At 46.9% G+C, this 18,874-nt stretch overlaps 1 protein-coding gene across 5 annotated transcripts in view; it reads right to left on the bottom strand.

Moving 5' to 3' along the window:
* RGS3 (regulator of G protein signaling 3) overlaps window positions 1-18,874 on the bottom strand; it is a 188,145-nt gene that overhangs the window by 95,761 nt on the left and 73,510 nt on the right. For 3 of the 5 annotated variants that reach the window (XM_030817652.1, XM_030817657.1, XM_030817653.1), the window contains 5 exons: window positions 18,500-18,594; window positions 17,062-17,130; window positions 6,714-6,774; window positions 5,152-5,242; window positions 4,476-4,531 (listed from right to left, as the gene is read on the bottom strand). In XM_030817652.1, coding sequence (XP_030673512.1) covers window positions 4,476-4,531; window positions 5,152-5,242; window positions 6,714-6,774; window positions 17,062-17,130; window positions 18,500-18,594 — 372 coding nt within the window. Of the gene's footprint in view, window positions 1-943; window positions 1,171-4,475; window positions 4,532-5,151; window positions 5,243-6,713; window positions 6,775-17,061; window positions 17,131-18,499; window positions 18,595-18,874 lie in introns of those variants that run through there. The other 2 variants (XM_030817654.1, XM_030817661.1) reach the window with 2 other exon arrangements.

Raw genomic sequence — 18,874 nt, 5'->3', positions numbered from 1 at the left:
CCCAGCTCCAGGAGGGCAGGAAACATAGAGTGGGGCCCGCAGGACAGAACCTGAGAGCTGGAGAGGGCTACAGAGAAAACACTGGATCCCCTAGCAGGCAGGTGGGAGGGCAGGGGCCCCTCTGGACATCTCCCTGGGACCTAAGCACTGCCTGTCAGAGGAGTCAAGACCCACAGACCAGTCTGGTCGTTAAAACAAATAGAGGGGCTTCTCTATGTGATTTTTTAAAATCAGAACAATTTCAGAACTCCCTTCCAGATTAGATATCACTTGCCTTCACCATCCCTAACCCCATTCCTATTTTATGAGAAAAAATGACCCATCACAGTTCTAGAAGAGGCTCAGGGGGGCTAATGGGATCATAATGGCCCACTCTGCTCCCCTTTCCAAGACCAGAGGCTGAGAGGCCAAACCCTCACTGTAAAGTTGGATTCCAAAGCCAAAGGAATCCTGAGCCACAGTGAGGCATCAGCAGTAGGGGAGAGGAAAGTTATACGTATGTACATATACATGAAAACACCCGATCTCACGTACGAGCACACGCCAACACACACATGCGCAGGGGGCAGAATGGGCACTGCTGTCCTGTCAGAAGCGGGAAAAGTTAGCAAAAATACAAACTCCGCTCCCAACTGCTCAGCAACCATGGCATTTTCAATCTCACACCCACAGCCCCTCCCCAGATAAAAAGAACAGAAAGCTAGACGGATTATCTCACCAAAAACACCACCCAGCCAGTGGTTAGGACTCCACACAGAGCTGGGCCCTAAAGGGGCCTTGGGTCCAGCTCCTGCCTCTATCCTCCTCCCCATATCCAAGTGAGCCTGCAGGGAGCAGGAGGGGTCCAAGAAGACCTTGTGGGAAGCGAGATCCTTCTCAGATGGTCCCTCTCCCCCTATCCCTTAACACCCCACAGGCTCCCCACAAGAGGCCAAGCACCCACCTGGCGGTAGCGGCGCTCCGAGCACACCTTGCAGAGCCCATTGAAGCGGTTCATGGCTGCGGGTCCTGCCTCAGCTGCCGCCCCATGAAAACCCAGCTCTCCCCCAGCAGCGGGAGCCCGCACTGGACCCGTCAGCCTGGCATGAGCACCCTGGGAAGCCCGCCCCACAGAAGAATGGCAGGAAATCACCTCTCACCTCCCCAAGCCCTGTCTGTGCTGTGTGCCTCTGCACGATAAGCCCGAAGGCTTCCTGAAACCTCAGAATGACAAGGAAGAGGGAGAGTTTTATATTAAAATTCCTGTCAACTAGTTAGTATTCCCCGGGCCCGGCGGGGAGAGGGCGCCTTTGTTCTGGCTGCATTCTCCGCCATGGGCCACTTTGTGATTCCAATGTTCTCACAAACACCCCTCACTGGAGGAGAACCCAGGCAGAAAACGTGGCTGCTCTATAACAACGCCTCCTCCCCCTGCAAGTCCCAGTGACCCTGCTGGAAATCCAGGAGACTACCCCAGCCTACGGAATCCAAGGACATCTTGGAGGGTTGCACTCACAGACATCCCATCTCAAGACAGGGAACATAAAACATTTGGAGTCTGAAGACCTGCCTGCCACTTGGAAACTACTTAAAAGTCAGTTTCGGCCAGGCACGGTGGCTCATGCCTATAATCTCAACACTTTGGGAGGCCGAAGCAGATGGATCACTTGGGGTCAGGAGTTCGAGACCAGCCTGGTCAACATGGTAAAACCTTGTCTCTACTTAAAAAATACAAAAATTAGCTGGGCGTGGTGGCAGGCGCCTGTAGTCCTAGCTACTTGGGAGGCTGAGGCAGGAGAATCGCTTGAACCCAGGAGGCAGAGGTTGCAGTGAGCTGAGATCATGCCACAGTACTCCAGCCTGGGTGACAGAGAAAGAGTCTGTCTCAAAAAAAAAAAAAAAAAAGTCAATTTATTTGTCCTTTGTCCATGGAAGTGGGTTGCTTTCAGGATCTGGTGATACATGGACCATAAAGTCAAATGTGGAAGGGATTTCCGAGTCATCAGACAACCCAGCGTCCTCATCTTACTGACAAACAAACTGAGGCCTGGACAGGTTATGGTCAAACAGCAGGGCAGTGTGGGGCTAGGACCAGAACCTGGGTCCTATTTCCTGCCTGGCAGTCCCAGGATAGCATCCTGCAGAGCAGCACATAGTGAGCCCAGCTGCTTTTGCCCATCTCAGAACCCCTGGGGAAGCCCAGCCACGCACTCAAGTCCTTGATGACAGAGGGTTCCTTGGTTTAACCCAGCTTTGGTTGCTGTGTGACTGTGGACAGGTCACCCAGGTTTCTGGGCCTCCATCTCCCCACCTGCACAGCGCAGGATCTGAAGAGATGGCCTCTGGGGGCTCTCCCCCGGCCCCAACCAAGCCTCTGAAAAGCACACCCTCTTTGCTGAGTCCCACAGACATCTCTGTGCACACAAGCTCAAGAAAACCCAGTGCACCTCAGAACAAGGGTCTCAGGGCCTGTGTGCAGAATCCAGCATGCAGCAGGACTTTACAAGCCACCAAGAAACCTATGATGTTGGAGGAAGCAAACTCATGGTGTTGATGCCCATGTAATTTCCATGTATCACGAGGGAGGCCCCCTGATCACCATCCTCTCTGTGCTTGGCAAGTAGAAAGAGAGGGGGAAAGGTCTTTGCAGTTCCCCACAGAAGCCAGAGGAAAGCTTTTCAACTAATGAAACCACAGAAAACAAACCTGACAAGTTACTCCTGGCAAGTTTGTCTGTCTAACCCAGTCGCAGCTAGACACATGTGCCAGGTAAACTGAAGTTACTTAAAACTAAACTTGACACTCAGTTCCCTGGTCACACTAGCCACTAAGTGCTCAATAGCCACAGGTGGCAGGTGGTCACCACACTGGCCAGCACAGCTCTAGACTGCTCCATGGGGCAGGGCCTTAGACAGGTCCAGAGCTGCATCCCAGCACCCAGCACAGGGCCCAGCCCACATAGGTGGAAATATTTAATGAATGATGAATGAGTGAATAACTTGAGTCAGTGAACGTGAAATGTTTGGTAGATTGTAATACGCCGATATTGTGTAATACGTAAGATACTATTAGGAACTACAGCAATGTCTTATATTCCCAGCTAGGCCATGCACAGGAGGCAGTGTGCCACAGCACACTGAAAAGGTGGGCAGCCCTCACTCAGAGCCTGCCTTCACCACCTGCCAGCTGTGTGGCCACAGAGAGGGCCTAATGCTCTGAACCGTGTATGTCCCTCTCATCTGTGAGATGCGGAAGTAACAGCTGCCTTAGAGTGGGCAGTGAAGATTAGGTAACAGCACCTGGTATACAGGGGCTAATGAATTGCTGGGAGTTTGTTTCTCCCTTTTTTTTTTTTTTTTTGAGATGGAATCTCATTCTGTCGCCTAGGCTGGAACGCAGCAGTACAATCTTGGCTCACTGCAACCTCCACCTCCCAGGTTCAAGCGATTCTTCTGCCTCAGCCTCCCAAGTAGCTGGGACTACAGGTGCACACCACCACGCCCGGCTAATTTTTGTATTTTTAGTAGAGACAGGGTTTCACCATATTGGCCAGGCTGGTCTTGAACTCTTGACCTCAAGTGATCCGCCCACCTCAGCTTCCCAAAGTGCTGGAATTACAGGCATGAGCCACCGTGCCTGGTCCTTTTTTTTTTTTTTTTTTTAATTGAGACAGTCTTGCTCTGTCGCCCAGGCTGGAGTGCAGCGGCATGATCTCGGCTCACTGCAACCTCCGCTGCCTGGGTTCAAGTGATTCTCCTGCCTCAGCCTCCCAAGTAGCTGGGACTACAGACACCCACCACCATGTCTAGCTAATTTTTTTGTATTTTTAATAGAGACAAGGTTTCACCATGTTGGCCAGGCTGGTCTTGAACTCCTGACCTCAGGTGATCCGCCCACCTTGGCCTCCCAAAGTGCTGGGATCACAGGCGTGAGCCACCACGCCTGGTCAAGTAATTCCCTCTCTTACTTATTAAAGAAAACCATAGATCCCCTGCCATGCCCTGCAAAGAGATGGAATGAATTTTGGAGAATTCTCCCAACTCCTTACTTGAAAAAGGCTCCTTTCCAGACTTGAAGCCCTAATAGAGTTAGAACCCCTTGGTCTCAGGTTCAGAATCACAGCTGCCCCCTGACATCAAGCAGGCCTAACCTGGAAGGGTGATTCGGCCTCAGTCCCAGGGGAAGCAGGGGGCTGAGAAGGTCTGTGGGAAGGGGAGGACTCGGTTTCTACAGGCCCAAAGTTAGATCCAGATGCTTGCATTTCCAGAGGTGGGGGCCTGGCCATTTCCCCACCCCTGCCACGATCATGGATACCCCGAGAAGAGCATTTATTTCCTGTAATACACCTCAGGAAAGTCAAGAAATCATTCCTTCTGAGTACATGACTTGCTGAGTTTCAAGCACCAAATGCTGCCCCTTTAGGGGTTTCCTGGGCCAGGGGCTGTCAAGGAGCAGATCCAGCTCCTGGAGCAATGCCCTAGCTTGTCCCCACCTACCTTTAGTTTCTTCCCATTCTCAGTGTCCCCACCTCCTGGCATTCTCAGCAGCGGGTCTGGAAGGTGACAGAGCAGAATCAGAAAACTTCTGGTAACACAGAAGTCTCCCCTCCTCAGACCACCCAGAGGACAGTGCTGGGAAACAGGCCCATGGGGCTGCCCAGGGCCACTCCTGGCCTCAGGATGTAGGGACACCTGAGGCTCAATCCAGACAGGGACTCAGGAGCCAGGGCTGCATGTGGGAAAGGCAGAACATAGAAAGAGGTCATGAAATCCACATTCTGAGCCTTAGGGATCATGGCAGGACCTAAACACCCTGTCTGTAGAGGTGGGTATCCCAAGGTGAGCAAGGCAGCCTGGGAGATCCCTGAGACATGGGGCTGAGAAGGAGCCATTGCGAAAGCATAAAATACCCCACAAGCGAGGGAGCTAAACCGCATGGGGTCAGGTCATAGCCTCTACAATAAAAGTCCAACCAGATAAACAGTGGAGGCATGGGCAAGAGGCTGCCTGCAGCCTGCACTCTAGCAGGTGCTCCTGAGAAGTCCCTGCACCCAGCAGGCTGATAGCATTCTCGGTAGCAGGGGCAACCAAATACCAGTACTGATGCCACTATGCAGGAAAGGAGGGATGGGGCAGGTCCTGGGAAGGGAAGCTGAAGGGGGTGTGCAGGTACCTCTCAGCAGCCGCAGTCGCCGCCTGGCCACCTTCAAGTGCTTGGTCCGGCCCAGGTGCTCCCCTAGGAGGTAGTACCAACCACTGATCTCCTGTCACAAGAGAAGGAATGGCACGGTTCAGACACAGGAGGCAGAGGCACAGGTCAGGCAGCCACCAATCCCCCTCCAAAAGTAGCCACTGGACATCATCCCACAGGAGAGATAGACTCTCCAGCCTTCCTGGCCCAGAGCTGCCGTGCCTGCATCTCCAGGAAGCCTTCCGTGATGCTCAGGGCAGATCTGGCTCTCCCCTCTGCCAAATTCCCACAGCCTCTTATCCCTGGAGGACAACGATCTGCTTGCCTGTCTCCCCCACTAAGTTGTGCACAGGCTCTTTGATGTGCCTCACACTATGCCTGGTATACAGTAGGAGCCATATTTGTTGACAGAACAGAATTGAAGGAGTGAAAGAGGGATGGAGACACCAAAAGGCATCCTGTGGCTCCTGAGCAGTCTCCAGGGGGAACATCTTTTCTGGGAGAATGAAGCCAAGGCTGCAGTCAAGAGAAGCTCTAGACTGGGCACGGTGGCTCACACCTGTAATCCCAGCACTTTGGGAGGCCGAGACGGGTGGATCACCTGAGGTCAGGAGTTTGAGACCAGCCTGGCCAAATGGTGAAACCCCATCTCTACTAAAAATACAAAAATTAGCCAGGTGTGGTGGCAGGTGCCTATAATCCCAGCTACTCAGGAGGCTGAGGCAAGAGAATTGCTTGAACCTGGGAGGCGGAGGTTGCAGCGAGCCAAGATCACAACACTGTACTCCAGCCTGGGCAACAGAGTGAGACTCCTTCTCAAAAGAAAAGGAAAAAAAAAGAGAGAGAGAGAGAGAAGCTCTTTAGGACTCACATGCAGGATAAACGGTCCTCAGCCTGTCCCACCCCAGGACACAAATCTGCGTGGCAGGCCATGCCACAAGCCACCAGGACATTTCCAGGGATGTGCAAAAGGAGTGCTCCCCACCCTCCACCTTCCAGTTTGGGGGGTCCAGTGCAGCATAGAAATTGATAAGGGACCGGTGACCCAGAGCTAGGAGTCTTGGGTCCCAGAGTCCTCCTCCAGCCTGAAGGAAAGCTCCACAGAGGATGGTGCTGTTCACTCCATCCTTGAGCACCTGTTAGGCCCAGAAATATCAGGCCTGACAGACACATGAAGAGGACCCCTGGAACGGACCATGGGCACACCTGGCCCTCGTCTTCTGGGGCAGGCCCAGGAGTGCTCTGGGCCCCAAGGGATCAGCCAGTGTCTTCAACAGCGGACACCAGATTCAGAGCCTCCTGGGAAGACTTGGGGCTGCCTAACAACTGCTCTCTGGCAAGACAAACCAAGAAGGGGACCCAAACTCTCAGCTAGGCAGGTAACAAACACAGTGCTGCTATGCAGGCCACCTCACCGGGCACCTGTCTCAGTGGGGCACCATCTCACAGACAGAAGCCCTGCCCAAGAGCTGACAGAGAAACTCTGCCTGTACCAGCCCCGGCCCAGTTGGGATGATCCTGACAGAAGCATCCCTAGGACCCACCTTGTCTGGAGTCAGGAGAGACTTCACCCCAAAGCTCATGCAGCCAATGAGTCCACTCTGTCTGGGAGAACAATTGAGACTTGAGTCAGCACTTTTTTGGGGGCTCTATGGGGAGGTCCATTATCAAGTATAGCATGGGTTTGCCTGATGCACTGCGGTTTACAAAGCTCTTTACCCGCATCGTCTCGCTTGATGCTTCTGACTCTGTGAGGCAGGCTAGAGAGGAGCTATTATCTCCATTTTACAGAGGGAAAAATGGAGACTCAGAATTGGTCCCTTTCCCAAGGTCACAGGACAAGTTCAGCACTCCCTCTACCAAACACAAAAGCCCAGCGGTACTTCATGAGTTTTAACCGTTCTGGTGCTGGGTAGATCTGAAGAGCTGGTCCCCACAGGGAACCTCCTTGCCCACATCAATTGGTGATGCTCAGTGGAGGAGAACAGTTATGGGACCTCAAGCTCAAGAAGTTCTGTCTCAGGTCCAGGTAGGAGCTGAGCAGTTCTTAGATGGCTACAGATAAAGGTCCAAACCAACCTGACACAAAAGCTGCTGAGACCAATCTGACCTGGCCACCAGCAGGGCAGGTAGGCATGGGCCAGGGTCAGGCCTCATGGGGATGTCTGACTAGGGCGAGGGGCTAAATTCAATCTTCTTGGTTAAAAAGAATTCACAGCTAGGCACGGTGGCTCACGCCTGTAATGCCAGCACTTTGGGAGGCATAGGCAGGCAGATCACTTGAGGTCAGGAGTTTGAGAACAGCCTGGCCAACATGGCAAAACTCTGTCTCTACTAAAAATACAAAAATTAGCCCTACATGGTGGTGCATGCTTGTAATCCTAGCTACTCAGGAGGCTGAGGCGGGAGAATCACTTGAAACCAGGAGTTGGAGGTTGCAGTAAGCCAAGATCGCACCACTGCACTGCAGCCTGGGCAACAGAGCCAAGACTCCGTCTCAAAAAAAAAGAAGAAGAATAATTCAGAGTTCCTGAAGAATGTCCACCATTGAGGCTCAATGTCCAATAATCAGAGACTAAGAGTTGGCAGCTTTTAATGATGATGGCATGGGCCAGGTGCAGTGGCTCACACCTGTAATCCAGCACTTTGGAAGGCATCACTTGAGCCCAGGAGTTTGAGACCAGCCTGGACAACAAAGGGAGACACCATCTCTACAAAAAAAATTTTAAAATAGCAGGGCATGGTGGCATGAGCCTGTAGCCCCAGCTACTGAGGAGGCTGAGGTAGGAGGATCACTTGAGCCTGGGAGGTCAAAGCTGCAGTGAGCTGTGATTGTGTGTTACTGTTCCTCCCTCTTGGAAAGTGGCCAAGTCAGCACTAACAGGAGGCAGTTACAGCGACAGAGCGAGACCCTGTCTCAAAAAAATAATAATGATAACATCGATTAATATTAATAAAGTCCAAAAATATCTTGCTATTGTTAGAGAAAAGGAAGTTTACAAAGCTGTAAATTTAATGAGTAATGTGAGTTTAATGAGAAAGATACCCACAAAAATACTAACAATGGTCATATCTGGTAGGTGGGATTACTAGGGGTTTAATTTTCCTTTATGGGTTTTCACTGTTTGCATAGGGAACAGTACCCTTTTTATAATCAGGAGAAAAAAAAGACAGTTATCAATCTACTTTTAAGGACTCTTATTGTGCCACATCCAGTTCTATCCTGACAGTAGGGTTTTTTTTAATGTTATCTTTCTGTTCTCCTCTCTCTTACCCCATCCTCAACTTGGACTCCTTCATAGATTGGTTTAATAACTATTAATCAAGAAACATCGTGGATATTTAGGCTGGAGCATAACCCTGGAGGCTGGCTTCAACAGCTGAAGGACCCATACAGCTGAGAGATTTGCCATGTCCTATGGAAGGCACAATATCAAAACCAAAGATGGAACAGGCGGATGGATAGGTGTAAACTCCCTAGAGATGCGTTTTCCAAAACCTGATCTAAGGGGGCCTGAGCTAGAGCAGTGGTTCTAGCTAGAAGTGTACCACAAACCACCTGAACAGCCTGTCTGAGGTATATGCTCCAGGACTTCTTCCTGAGAACTCAAAATTAGTTGGTCCAAGGTGGGGTTTGAGCATGGAAGCCTGGAGAAAGCTCTCCAGGGGATCCTGCCAAGCACCCACTTATGCCTGCCCCAGTCAAAGACCAGTGATCTAGAAGGTCTCAATAAAGACATATTGTTCAGATTCTCCAGAAAGGGTGGCAGCTTACCACCTGACAGTCCTAAGCAAAACAAAACTAGCTTCTCACAGGCAGCCAAGTCAAGGGAGGGGTGGGGAGGCAGGATGCTGGGGGATTGCTCCTCAAAACTGGTCCACCTGCCTGCAAACCCATGCTCTGCCCCACGGCCCAGGGCTGAGGCCCCTGCTTCTGGCTGTCTCTCAACAGCTGCTCTCAGTTCATCACTCCTGCTCCCAGCTCCTTCAGCCTTGGCTCCATCTGCTCCCTTCTTCCTTGCCTCTCTCATCATCCAAGGCTCTATTAATAATCTATTCAAAAAGGACAATGCGCTCACCCCAATAAAGCGACCCTTCCACATCCACCTCCCCAGCCCACCGCCAAAAACAAATACTCCTCCCCCTTGGGAAGTAGCCAAGTCAGCACTAATAGGAGGCAGTTGCAGTGACTATCATAAACAGCCGACACTAATCTGAGCTGCCATTCCAGAAAATACTTGGTAAGACTTTGCCAAAATCCTCATACCAATTTCATTTTATTTGTCACACATTCAAGAGAAATCCAGCTGCTATCCAGGTGCCCACACTACTCTGCTGTACACTTCTTTCCTACTGGGTAGGGCTGAAACTTTCGAAGTCTCCAGGCCAATGCATTAGCTCAGCAGCCTCTCTGCTCTTCACTAAGCGAAATTTTCATTCCCTGGTGTTTAGAGAATGTTAAATGGTTAATAGCCTCCCTTGAGTTTTACTTCCTGTTAAGGGGCCTCCCATGATTTCACGACAACTCAGGCAGTGTAAATTGCCACAATTAATGTCCATAAGCAGGAACCTCTCTCTAAGTGTTCTTCAATTAGCTATTTCTCATGCCTGCTTTTGAAAAATCTTTGGAGGAAGAAAGACTTCTTTTTTTTTTTTTTTTTTTTTGAGACGGAGTCTCACTCTGTCGCCCAGGCTGGAGTGCAGTGGCGCGATCTCGGCTCACTGCAAGCTCCGCCTCCCGGGTTCACGCCATTCTCCTGCCTCAGCCTCTCCGAGTAGCTGGGACTACAGGCGCCCGCCACCACGCCCGGCTAATTTTTTGTATTTTTAGTAGAGACAGGGTTTCACCGTGGTCTCGATCTCCTGACCTCGTGATCCGCCCGCCTCGGCCTCCCAAAGTGCTGGGATTACAAGCGTGAGCCACCGCGCCCGGCCGAAAGACTTCTTTTAAAGCAACCTGAGTATATGACAATACAGCAGTCAGTTTATAAACTTGGGAACTAGCGCTCACCCTCGGGAGTGCCTGAACTCTCACTAGATGCAAAGTCTCCAGAACCAAGCCTTGGTTAATTCTGACTACCAGTCCCTGAGCTCCAGGCTTGGTGCACTTAGTGAAGGCTTGACAAATGGATGAATCCAACACGCCCATGGTTGGCAGGCACTGGGCAAGGAGCCACAGCGTTAAGGAAACAAGACAAACATCCAGGAATTTAAATAGCAGTTCAAGACAGCAATACAGGGGATGTCACAAGACAGGGTGCAATTGACAGATGAACAGTGCAGGCAACAAATTCTGAAGGCTCGGGGACACAAGAGGTAGTTTCGGTCTGACAGCATGGAAGAAGACCTATGAATTGAGCCAGAGAGAATGAAGAGCATTTTGGGCAGAGGGAACATCCGTTATAAAGGCTTTGAAGTAACTTCATGCAGCACATATGGAGAATAGTATTCAGTTTACTTTTGAGCATAGGGTTGCAGACTCATTACAAGATGAAAAAATATATTATTTTTTGAGGAAATGTACTTTAGTTCTCCCTCTCAGGTAAATTATTTCTGTTACAGGGTTATACCATTTAATCCTAATTTATATTTAATTTGATGACTTAAATTGAACTTAGATTTTTCCATTCACATTTTCCTTAAGCTCAGTACCCATCACTGGTCACAAGCTTTCTGACATTAGGCCACTGTACTTGGCACTGAGATCTCATGTATAAAACAGATTAAAGGAGAGCGTACACTTACAGTGCCTGGGACAGTGCAGGGAAAATCACAAGCAGAATCTCCCTAAATGTAGCTACTATTAGTATAAAAGATTATGCCCTGGCTGGGCGCGGTGGCTCACGCCTGTAATCCCAGCACTTTGAGGGGCCAAGGCAGGCGGATCACTTGAGGTCAGGAGTTTGAGACCAGCCTGGCCAACATGGTGAAACCCTGTCTCTACTAAAAATACAAAATTAGTCAGGCATGGTGGCATGCGCCTGTAATCCCAGCTACTTAGAAGGCCGAGGCAGAAGAATCACTTGAATCCAGGAGGTGGAGGTTTCAGTGAGGTGAGATCGCGCCATTCCACTCCAGCCTGGGTAACAGAGAGAGACTTCATCTCAAAAAAAAAAAAAAAAGATTATGTCCTTGGCTGGGCACGGTGGCTCATGGCTGTAATCCCAGCACTTTGGGAGGCCAAGGCGCGTGGATCACCTGAGAGGTCAGGAGATGGAGACCAGCCTGGCCAACATGGTGAAACCCTATCTCTACTAAAAATACAAAAATCAGCTGAGCATGCTGGCATGCGCCTGTAGTGCCAGCCACTTGGGAGGCTGAGGCCGGAGAATCGCTAGAACCTGGGAGACAGAGGTTACAGTGAGCTGAGATCATGCACAAGAGTGAAACTCCATCTCAAAAAAAAAGAAAAAAAAAATTACTTAAAAAAAAGATTATGTCCTTTAATTACATATATATAATGTTCTTTAATTACATATATAATGTTCTTTAATTACATATAATATACACTAGTATATAAAGAACATATATAATATATAAAGAATTATATATTATATATAATTTCTATATGCCCATATATAATTATAATTGTTATATATAATTATATATACCAATATATAATTATAATTAAGTTATATATAATTATATATACACCAATATATAATAAAGTTATATATAATTATATATACCAATATATAATTATAATTAGGTCATATATAATTATATATACCGATATATAATTATAATTAAGTTATATATATAATTATATCTACCAATATATAATTATAATTAAGTTATATATAATTATATCTACCAATATATAATTATAATTAAGTTATATATAATTATATCTACCACTATAATTATAATTAAGTTATATATAATTATATATACCACTATAATTATAATTAAGTTATATATAATTATATATACCAATATAAAATTATAATATAAGTTATAATATATTATATTTTATATATTATATAATTTATAATAATATATTATATTTTATATATTATATAATTTATAATGATATATTATATTTTATATATTATATAATTTAGAATGATATATTATATTTTATATATTATATAATTTAGAATGATATATTATATTTTATATATTATATAATTTAGAATGATATATTATATTTTATATATTATATAATTTAGAATGATATATTATATTTTATATATTATATAATTTAGAATGATATATTATATTTTATATATTATATAATTTAGAATGATATATTATATATTGAACATAATCTTTGAAGGTATAAATATAATACATATACGCATTTTTTACCTTAGTACATAACATTATAATTCTCTCCAAGTCTGTTCCCTGGCCACAAGTTCTGATTAATACTAGAAGCTTCAATTTGGCTTTTGCCATATTATCAAACAGAATTTTTAAAGCTGAGTTCCATATTCAGTGGCATATTGAGGAATTACTATTAATTTTTAAGTGTGATAATGTCATCATGATTATTTTTTAAAGCCATCTTTTAGAAATATATACTGATGAGATGTCTGGGATTTGCTTTAAAATAATTCACTGGAGAAGGGGAAAGTGGATGGGGTGTAAATGAAATAAGATTGGCCATATATTGATAATTGATGAAACTCAGCTATGAGTATATGAGGGTTTATTATATGATACTTTCTACCTCTGCATGCATTTGAAAGTGCCTATAAAAAACTCACAGAACCTCGAAGCTGAAATAACCATTAGTGATCACTGCATTTTACAGACAAGGAAATTGAGGCTCAGCGCAGGGAAGGGATTGACCCATGGTCATACAGCTAGTCAAAGCTAAGCTAAAATCTACTGTGCTGAGGCCTGGTTCTCCTCAGTTCCCACTGTGATCACCATGATGAACTGAAATCATCTGGCCCTTCCCCAGAACTTCTTTGTAGGTCATCTTGTTTCTCTAATACAAGTTCACAGCCATCACTGGAAGGATCATGAGAATTAGTGAAATAGATGCTTTCCTGTTATCTCCTATCAGTTTCAAAATGTGACCACCACACATTTGGCTGAATAATTGATATAAAACTCCGCTATAAATTCTGCGGTAGCTCATGTCTGTAATCCTAGCACTTTAGGAGGCTGAGGCAGGAGGAGCACTTGCAGCCAGGAGTTGGAGACCACCCTGCGCAACATAGCAAGGCATCGTCTCTACAAAAAAAAAAAAAAAAATTAAGTAGCTGGGTGTGGTGGCATGCACCTGTAGTCCCAGCTACTCAGGAGGCTGAGGCTGGAGGATCATTTGAGCCCAGGAGTTCAAGGCTGCAGTAAGCTCTAATCACACCGCTGCACTCTAGCCTGGGTGACAGAGTGAGATCCTGTCTCAATCAAACAATCAATCAATCAATGAAAGTACACTATAAATGCAATGAGAAGCAGCCTGAGTCCTGAAGAGCAAGCATACTGACACAGAAAGAGTATGCTTTGGAGTCATTTATCATCCATGTGAGATGGTCAAGTGTACTGTAACGTGGCTACAAGAACCTGGGCTTGGCGTCAGCTTGCCTGCATTTACATCTTGTTTCCACGGCACCCTATCTGTGTTACCTTAGGCAAGTTACATAACGCCTCTGTGCCTGTTTCCTCACCTATAAAAGAGCAATAATAATAATACCTACCTCTTACGGTGTTGTGAGGGTTAAATTGGATAACGAGTGCCATGTGCTTAATGTCCACACACAGTAAGTGCTTGATAAATATGAGCTGTTGCATAACCTCAAGCAAGTGCCTCGGTTTTCATAAGCCTCAGTTTCCTCTTCTCTGAAGAGAGGGGCAATAATAATTCCTACCTCTCAGGATCATGATGAGGATAAAATAAGATAATGTATGTAAAGTGCTTGGCACAGAGAAGAATTTCGTAAATGTTTGTTTCCTTCCTTCCACAACTGTCTTTCATGTTGATAAGTTGAATGTCCATCCTTCAGAGAGGCACAATTTGATTTGAGAGCATTCAGCAGAGCCGAAGTTTCCTGCAATCACTCTGTCTGCCTCCTCCAGGTCAGAGGCCTTCTTGCTCCGAAATGGATCGATAAAGGAGAGAGGAAAAGGAGAGCACAAGGAGGCCAGGCCGGCCTGCGTGCTGCTCACAGCTTCACAGGGCCCTCTGCCTTCACAGGGCCCTGATCCTCTTGAGCTTTGGGCTGGGACTGTGACCTTGAGTTTGGCTGTATTTTGTTTAATAAGGCATCTCAATTTCCCAAAATAGGCAACACATGGAGACACTGCCCCATGACGCTGACTCACTTTGCCTGGCCTCATTTTCTTTTCCAAAAGCCACGAAGGGCACGACCGGCACCTTCTCCAGTAGTTTGGTGTCTACCTCCACCCAAAGGGCTTGCTGGGTGTCCATATGCCTCTCTGACACTCTGATGTCTCTTTCAGGACCTTCCCTTCATTGGCCTGTCCCTTCAAAGACAGGGATTGGACACTTGGTCCTTAGCATTCGATGCCCTTCCTTGACAGTCTCACTTGCTCAGAATTTCACCCACTGCCTTCCTGCTCATGGCTCCCATATCTCTGTCTTCCAAGTTCCAGGTAGGCAAAGGCGAGCCCTCCTTCACAGCTCTGACCTGGCTCCCCTCCAAGCACCTGCATCTCACCGTATCCCAAGCTGACTCACCTCCACCTCCAGTAACTCTGTCTTAGGTGGAGACACCACCAGCCACCCAGGAGTTACCCTTGACTTCCCACACTGCTCTCACAGCCAAATCACCACTAAGCACTACTGATTTAATCTCCTAAATATGGCCTGAGTCTGTTTTCCCCTCCCTAGCCCCAAAGCCTCTCTCTCACCTCAACCTTCCAAAGACCTACCAAAGCGATAGATCTAGAATGTGCATCCAAAATTCCCTGGCTCGACCTGCTTCAGTATCTCCCAATGGCTAGACGTTCCCAAACACCAAAGTGGCTGCAGGAGGTTCACCCTGCAAACATGTTTAAATGCAGATTTCTCAGCCCTGCCCATGAAGAGTTGGATGTAATAATCTGACGCGGCACTTAAGAATCTGGGTTCCTGACAAGCATCCCAAGGAATTCTGATGTATATCCAGGATCAAGAACCACTGGCCCTTAGGAGAAACCCCATAGTCCAAAGAGAATCTACAGAATCATCTGACTTGGCTTATACCAACCTCTTCAGCTAATCTTTAGCCAGTCCCTACTTTGTACTTAACCTTCCAGCAACATCAATGAGTTTGCAGATCCCTCCTCACTCCACTCTTGCCCTGCCCTGCCCTCTCTACTTTTCTGGCTCTTTCTTCTGTCCTTTCACTGGTCCACCCATGAGTCAGTACAGTGTTGAGAGGAAAGACCCTGGGGTCCAACCACCTGGATTCCATCCGGGCTCTATTGTTAACTGGCTGTATGACCTTAGGCAAATTCCTAACATCTCTAAACTTTAGTTTCCTCTTCTGAAAACTTAGGACAAAACCACACTCTTCTTAGAGTTCTTGTAAGAATTAAATGAGATAATGCACTGTTAACCCCTGGCTCCAGATCAATACCCAGTCAGCGATTGCTCTTGTTATTAACATGACGTACCCCTCCTCACTCTCAGCTCCAAGTCTCTATCGGTGATCCGATAGGAAAGTCTTTGACCCTATGCATGCATCCCCAGCATGTTGTTGCCACAGTGATACCCAGGAAATGGCAGCTGGATGAATGAATGAATGAGGTTTATTGTACTATACTACCCTATGATGAAAAGTGGATACTTTATTAAAAGAGAAATCCTTCTTTATGTAGGTTAAATACACCCCAACTTTAAAAAACATATTAGCTAATTACATTTAGGGTACTAAAGAGCATTGAATCCAAAAATGTTTTCCAGGTCTCAGCTGGTGACTTGAGCTGATTTTCATTCACGGAAGCCCCTTTACAGTCACCATTCAGTCATGTGATTGCTCCACAAATGATCCTGACCATGGGGTATCCCAGATTCCTTAGGCTGCATCAGCCAAATGAGCCACTGCTGCTAACAGTGGGCCATGGCAATCCATTGCTGTCACTTAACAGCCAATTCTCATGCTCACCGGCCCGGCACTCCTCCCCTGCTCCGCTCTAACTGCCATCACTAATGGCCACTTCAGCCCTCCTGTGTCCTGCACTGCCTGCAAGATCAGCCTGTTTGGATTCTCCTACACAAAACTTCTACACTCCCTTACCTGGCCTCATCATGGCAGCCTGAGCTTACAGTGAGTATTTCTGCCTCCTTGCCTTTGCTCATGCTGTGCCCTGCCTGGAATGCCATTTCCAACCTTCTTCTTTAGTTGTCTTATTCTTCATCTGTGCCCAAGTTCAAAATTCCACTTTTTCCATGAAGCCTTCCTTGATCATCTCAGACCACAGTGAACTCTCCCTCTTCCCATACTGATGGCCGTTATTACTCATGTCTCTGTTCTTCATGCAGCCAATATCTAATAAACATCTATATGCTAGGCACTAGGTACCGTGATGGCTAAAAAAGAAATAGCCATTTTTCAAGGTGCTTAGAGTCCTATAGAACTGAGCATGTAAATGTTGTTATTGTAATTTCTCTCCATGCAGTGCCTGGTGTCCCCACCTGAATAGTGGACACCTTGAGAATAAAATCTGTGTGTAGGCTGGTCAGCATCCCCAGTGACCAGCACAGTGCCTTGTTTGATACCGAGTGCTCACCAAATGCTCATTGATAACACAGTCCTTGGTAACACCTGGAATGATGGGGACTCAAGGAGGGGCAGCCTCTGCAATTTAGTATTGCCACTACCACTCATTTATCCAGAAAGCACTAATCTAACCCCTGCTGTATGCTGGCCACCTGGCTGTCACCCACTAGCCCAGAGCATAGTCCCCCTCCAGCTCAGCAGCTCTCCTCACCTGGACTGGCTGGCCCTGTTCCACACAGTAACCAAGAGACGCTTCTGATCATCCTCCTCTTGGACAGGACTGCGAAGTCAATCAGACCATCGGAGTGTTAGTAAGGGCTGAGCTCCAGGCCATAGATGACTCATAGAGTCAGTCATAATTCCAAAAATGTGTAAGTAATGTCAACAGCTGGTTAAATAAACTATATTACAAATAAAGTAAGAGATGACTACCTCCATGCACAAAACAGTTTATACTATGTTGTTAAGGACAAAAAGGAGGTTACAACATGCTATTATAGAACAATTCCATTTTCGGGCCGGGCACAGTTGCTCATGCCTGTAATCCCAGCACTTTGGGAGGCCAAGGTGGGCGGATCATGAGGTCAGGAGATCAAGACCATCCTAGCTAACACGGTGAAACCCTGTCTCTACTAAAAATACAAAAAAAATTAGCCAGGCGTGGCAGCAGGCGCCTGTAGTCCCAGCTACTCCAGAGGCTGAGGCAGGAGAATGGCGTGAACCTGGGAGGCGGAGCTTACAGTGAGCCGAGATTGTGCCACTGCACTCCAGCCTGGGTGACAGAGCAAGACTCCATCTCAAAAAAAAATTCCATTTTTGTAAACATACACACACAGACATATACACACACACATGCAAACATACACACCCACATGCAAACATACACACCCACACAAATTAAAAGGTCTGAAAAGAAATACAGTAGGGCATATCTGTAAGTAGGAGGGCTGTAGGTGTTTTCTATTTTCTTCTTTTTAATCATCTATCTTTTCTATTTTCCTATCATAACCAAAATTACTTTATGTAGTAAGAAAAAAACCAAAATATTATTATTAATTTTCACTAATAGGAAAATACAAAATGTCCATTACCTTCCCATTGGCCCCAGAGTTCAGAGATTGGGGAAAGAAATAATAACAGTAATAGCTGGTACCCTGTGTTATGTTATACTGTCCCATTTATACCCCACAGCTCTCTGAGGTTGCTACTATTATTAGCCCCATTTTACAAATAAGGAAGCCAAGGCTCGGAGAGGTTAGAAAGTTGAAGTAAAAAGGGGGGCAGGGAGGCAAAACATCCTTCAGCTTGGAAAATTCCTTCGGCTAAAGGAGAAAGCTTGGCCCAAGGCACGGTGGGAAATTGCCTACACTTTTTATGGGCTGCCAGCCCCAGGCTGGGCATTTTAGTCATGAGAGCTAGCCAAGTGATACCTTATCACTGTGGACCTCGCTGCTGGGCCCGGTGCCAGGGATGCAAGGACACAAGTGAGTGAGAAAACAAAGACATCCTTTAGAAGGCACTGTTTTTTTTTTTTTGGTTTCGTTTTTTTTTTTTGCATAGATCTAGTTCTAGATTTGGCAAACAGAGCTGCTCCCAGATAAACACTCCTTCCCTCTCCTTTCTAGGGCCCAGCTGCACCAGACTCTTACAAGAAGAAGTGCTCATGGAAAGCCGGGTCTCTGCAGTCTGGAATGGTCTGCGTCTTCTGGTGGCGTAGTCTATTATCTTCAGGGATCAAAGAAATCTTGAATTGGAAAAAAGGAAGCATGATTAGCGGATCTCATGGCCCACCTAAGCCCAGCAGCTGACTCTGCACATCTCCAAGTCAAAGGCTTCCCAGGGTCCTTCAAGTCAGCCTCTGCAGAGGACAGAATAGAGTCCCCTGTCAGATGCTGCAAGAGAACAAGGAGCCCAGGGCAAGAGACATTAGAGGCAGATGCCAGGACAGGGCCTCATGGTGGGTGGTACCAAAAAGGCAGCCACGGCCCAGCTAGAGCTGGGGTACAACTTTATCATCTCTGCTC

The sequence above is a fragment of the Nomascus leucogenys genome, chromosome 8 (assembly GCF_006542625.1).
Source record: "Nomascus leucogenys isolate Asia chromosome 8, Asia_NLE_v1, whole genome shotgun sequence".
In the NCBI taxonomy this organism is placed as follows: Eukaryota; Metazoa; Chordata; class Mammalia; order Primates; family Hylobatidae; genus Nomascus; species Nomascus leucogenys.
The sequence above is the reverse complement of the archived record's forward strand: the minus strand, read 5'-3'. Positions and strand labels throughout refer to the sequence as shown.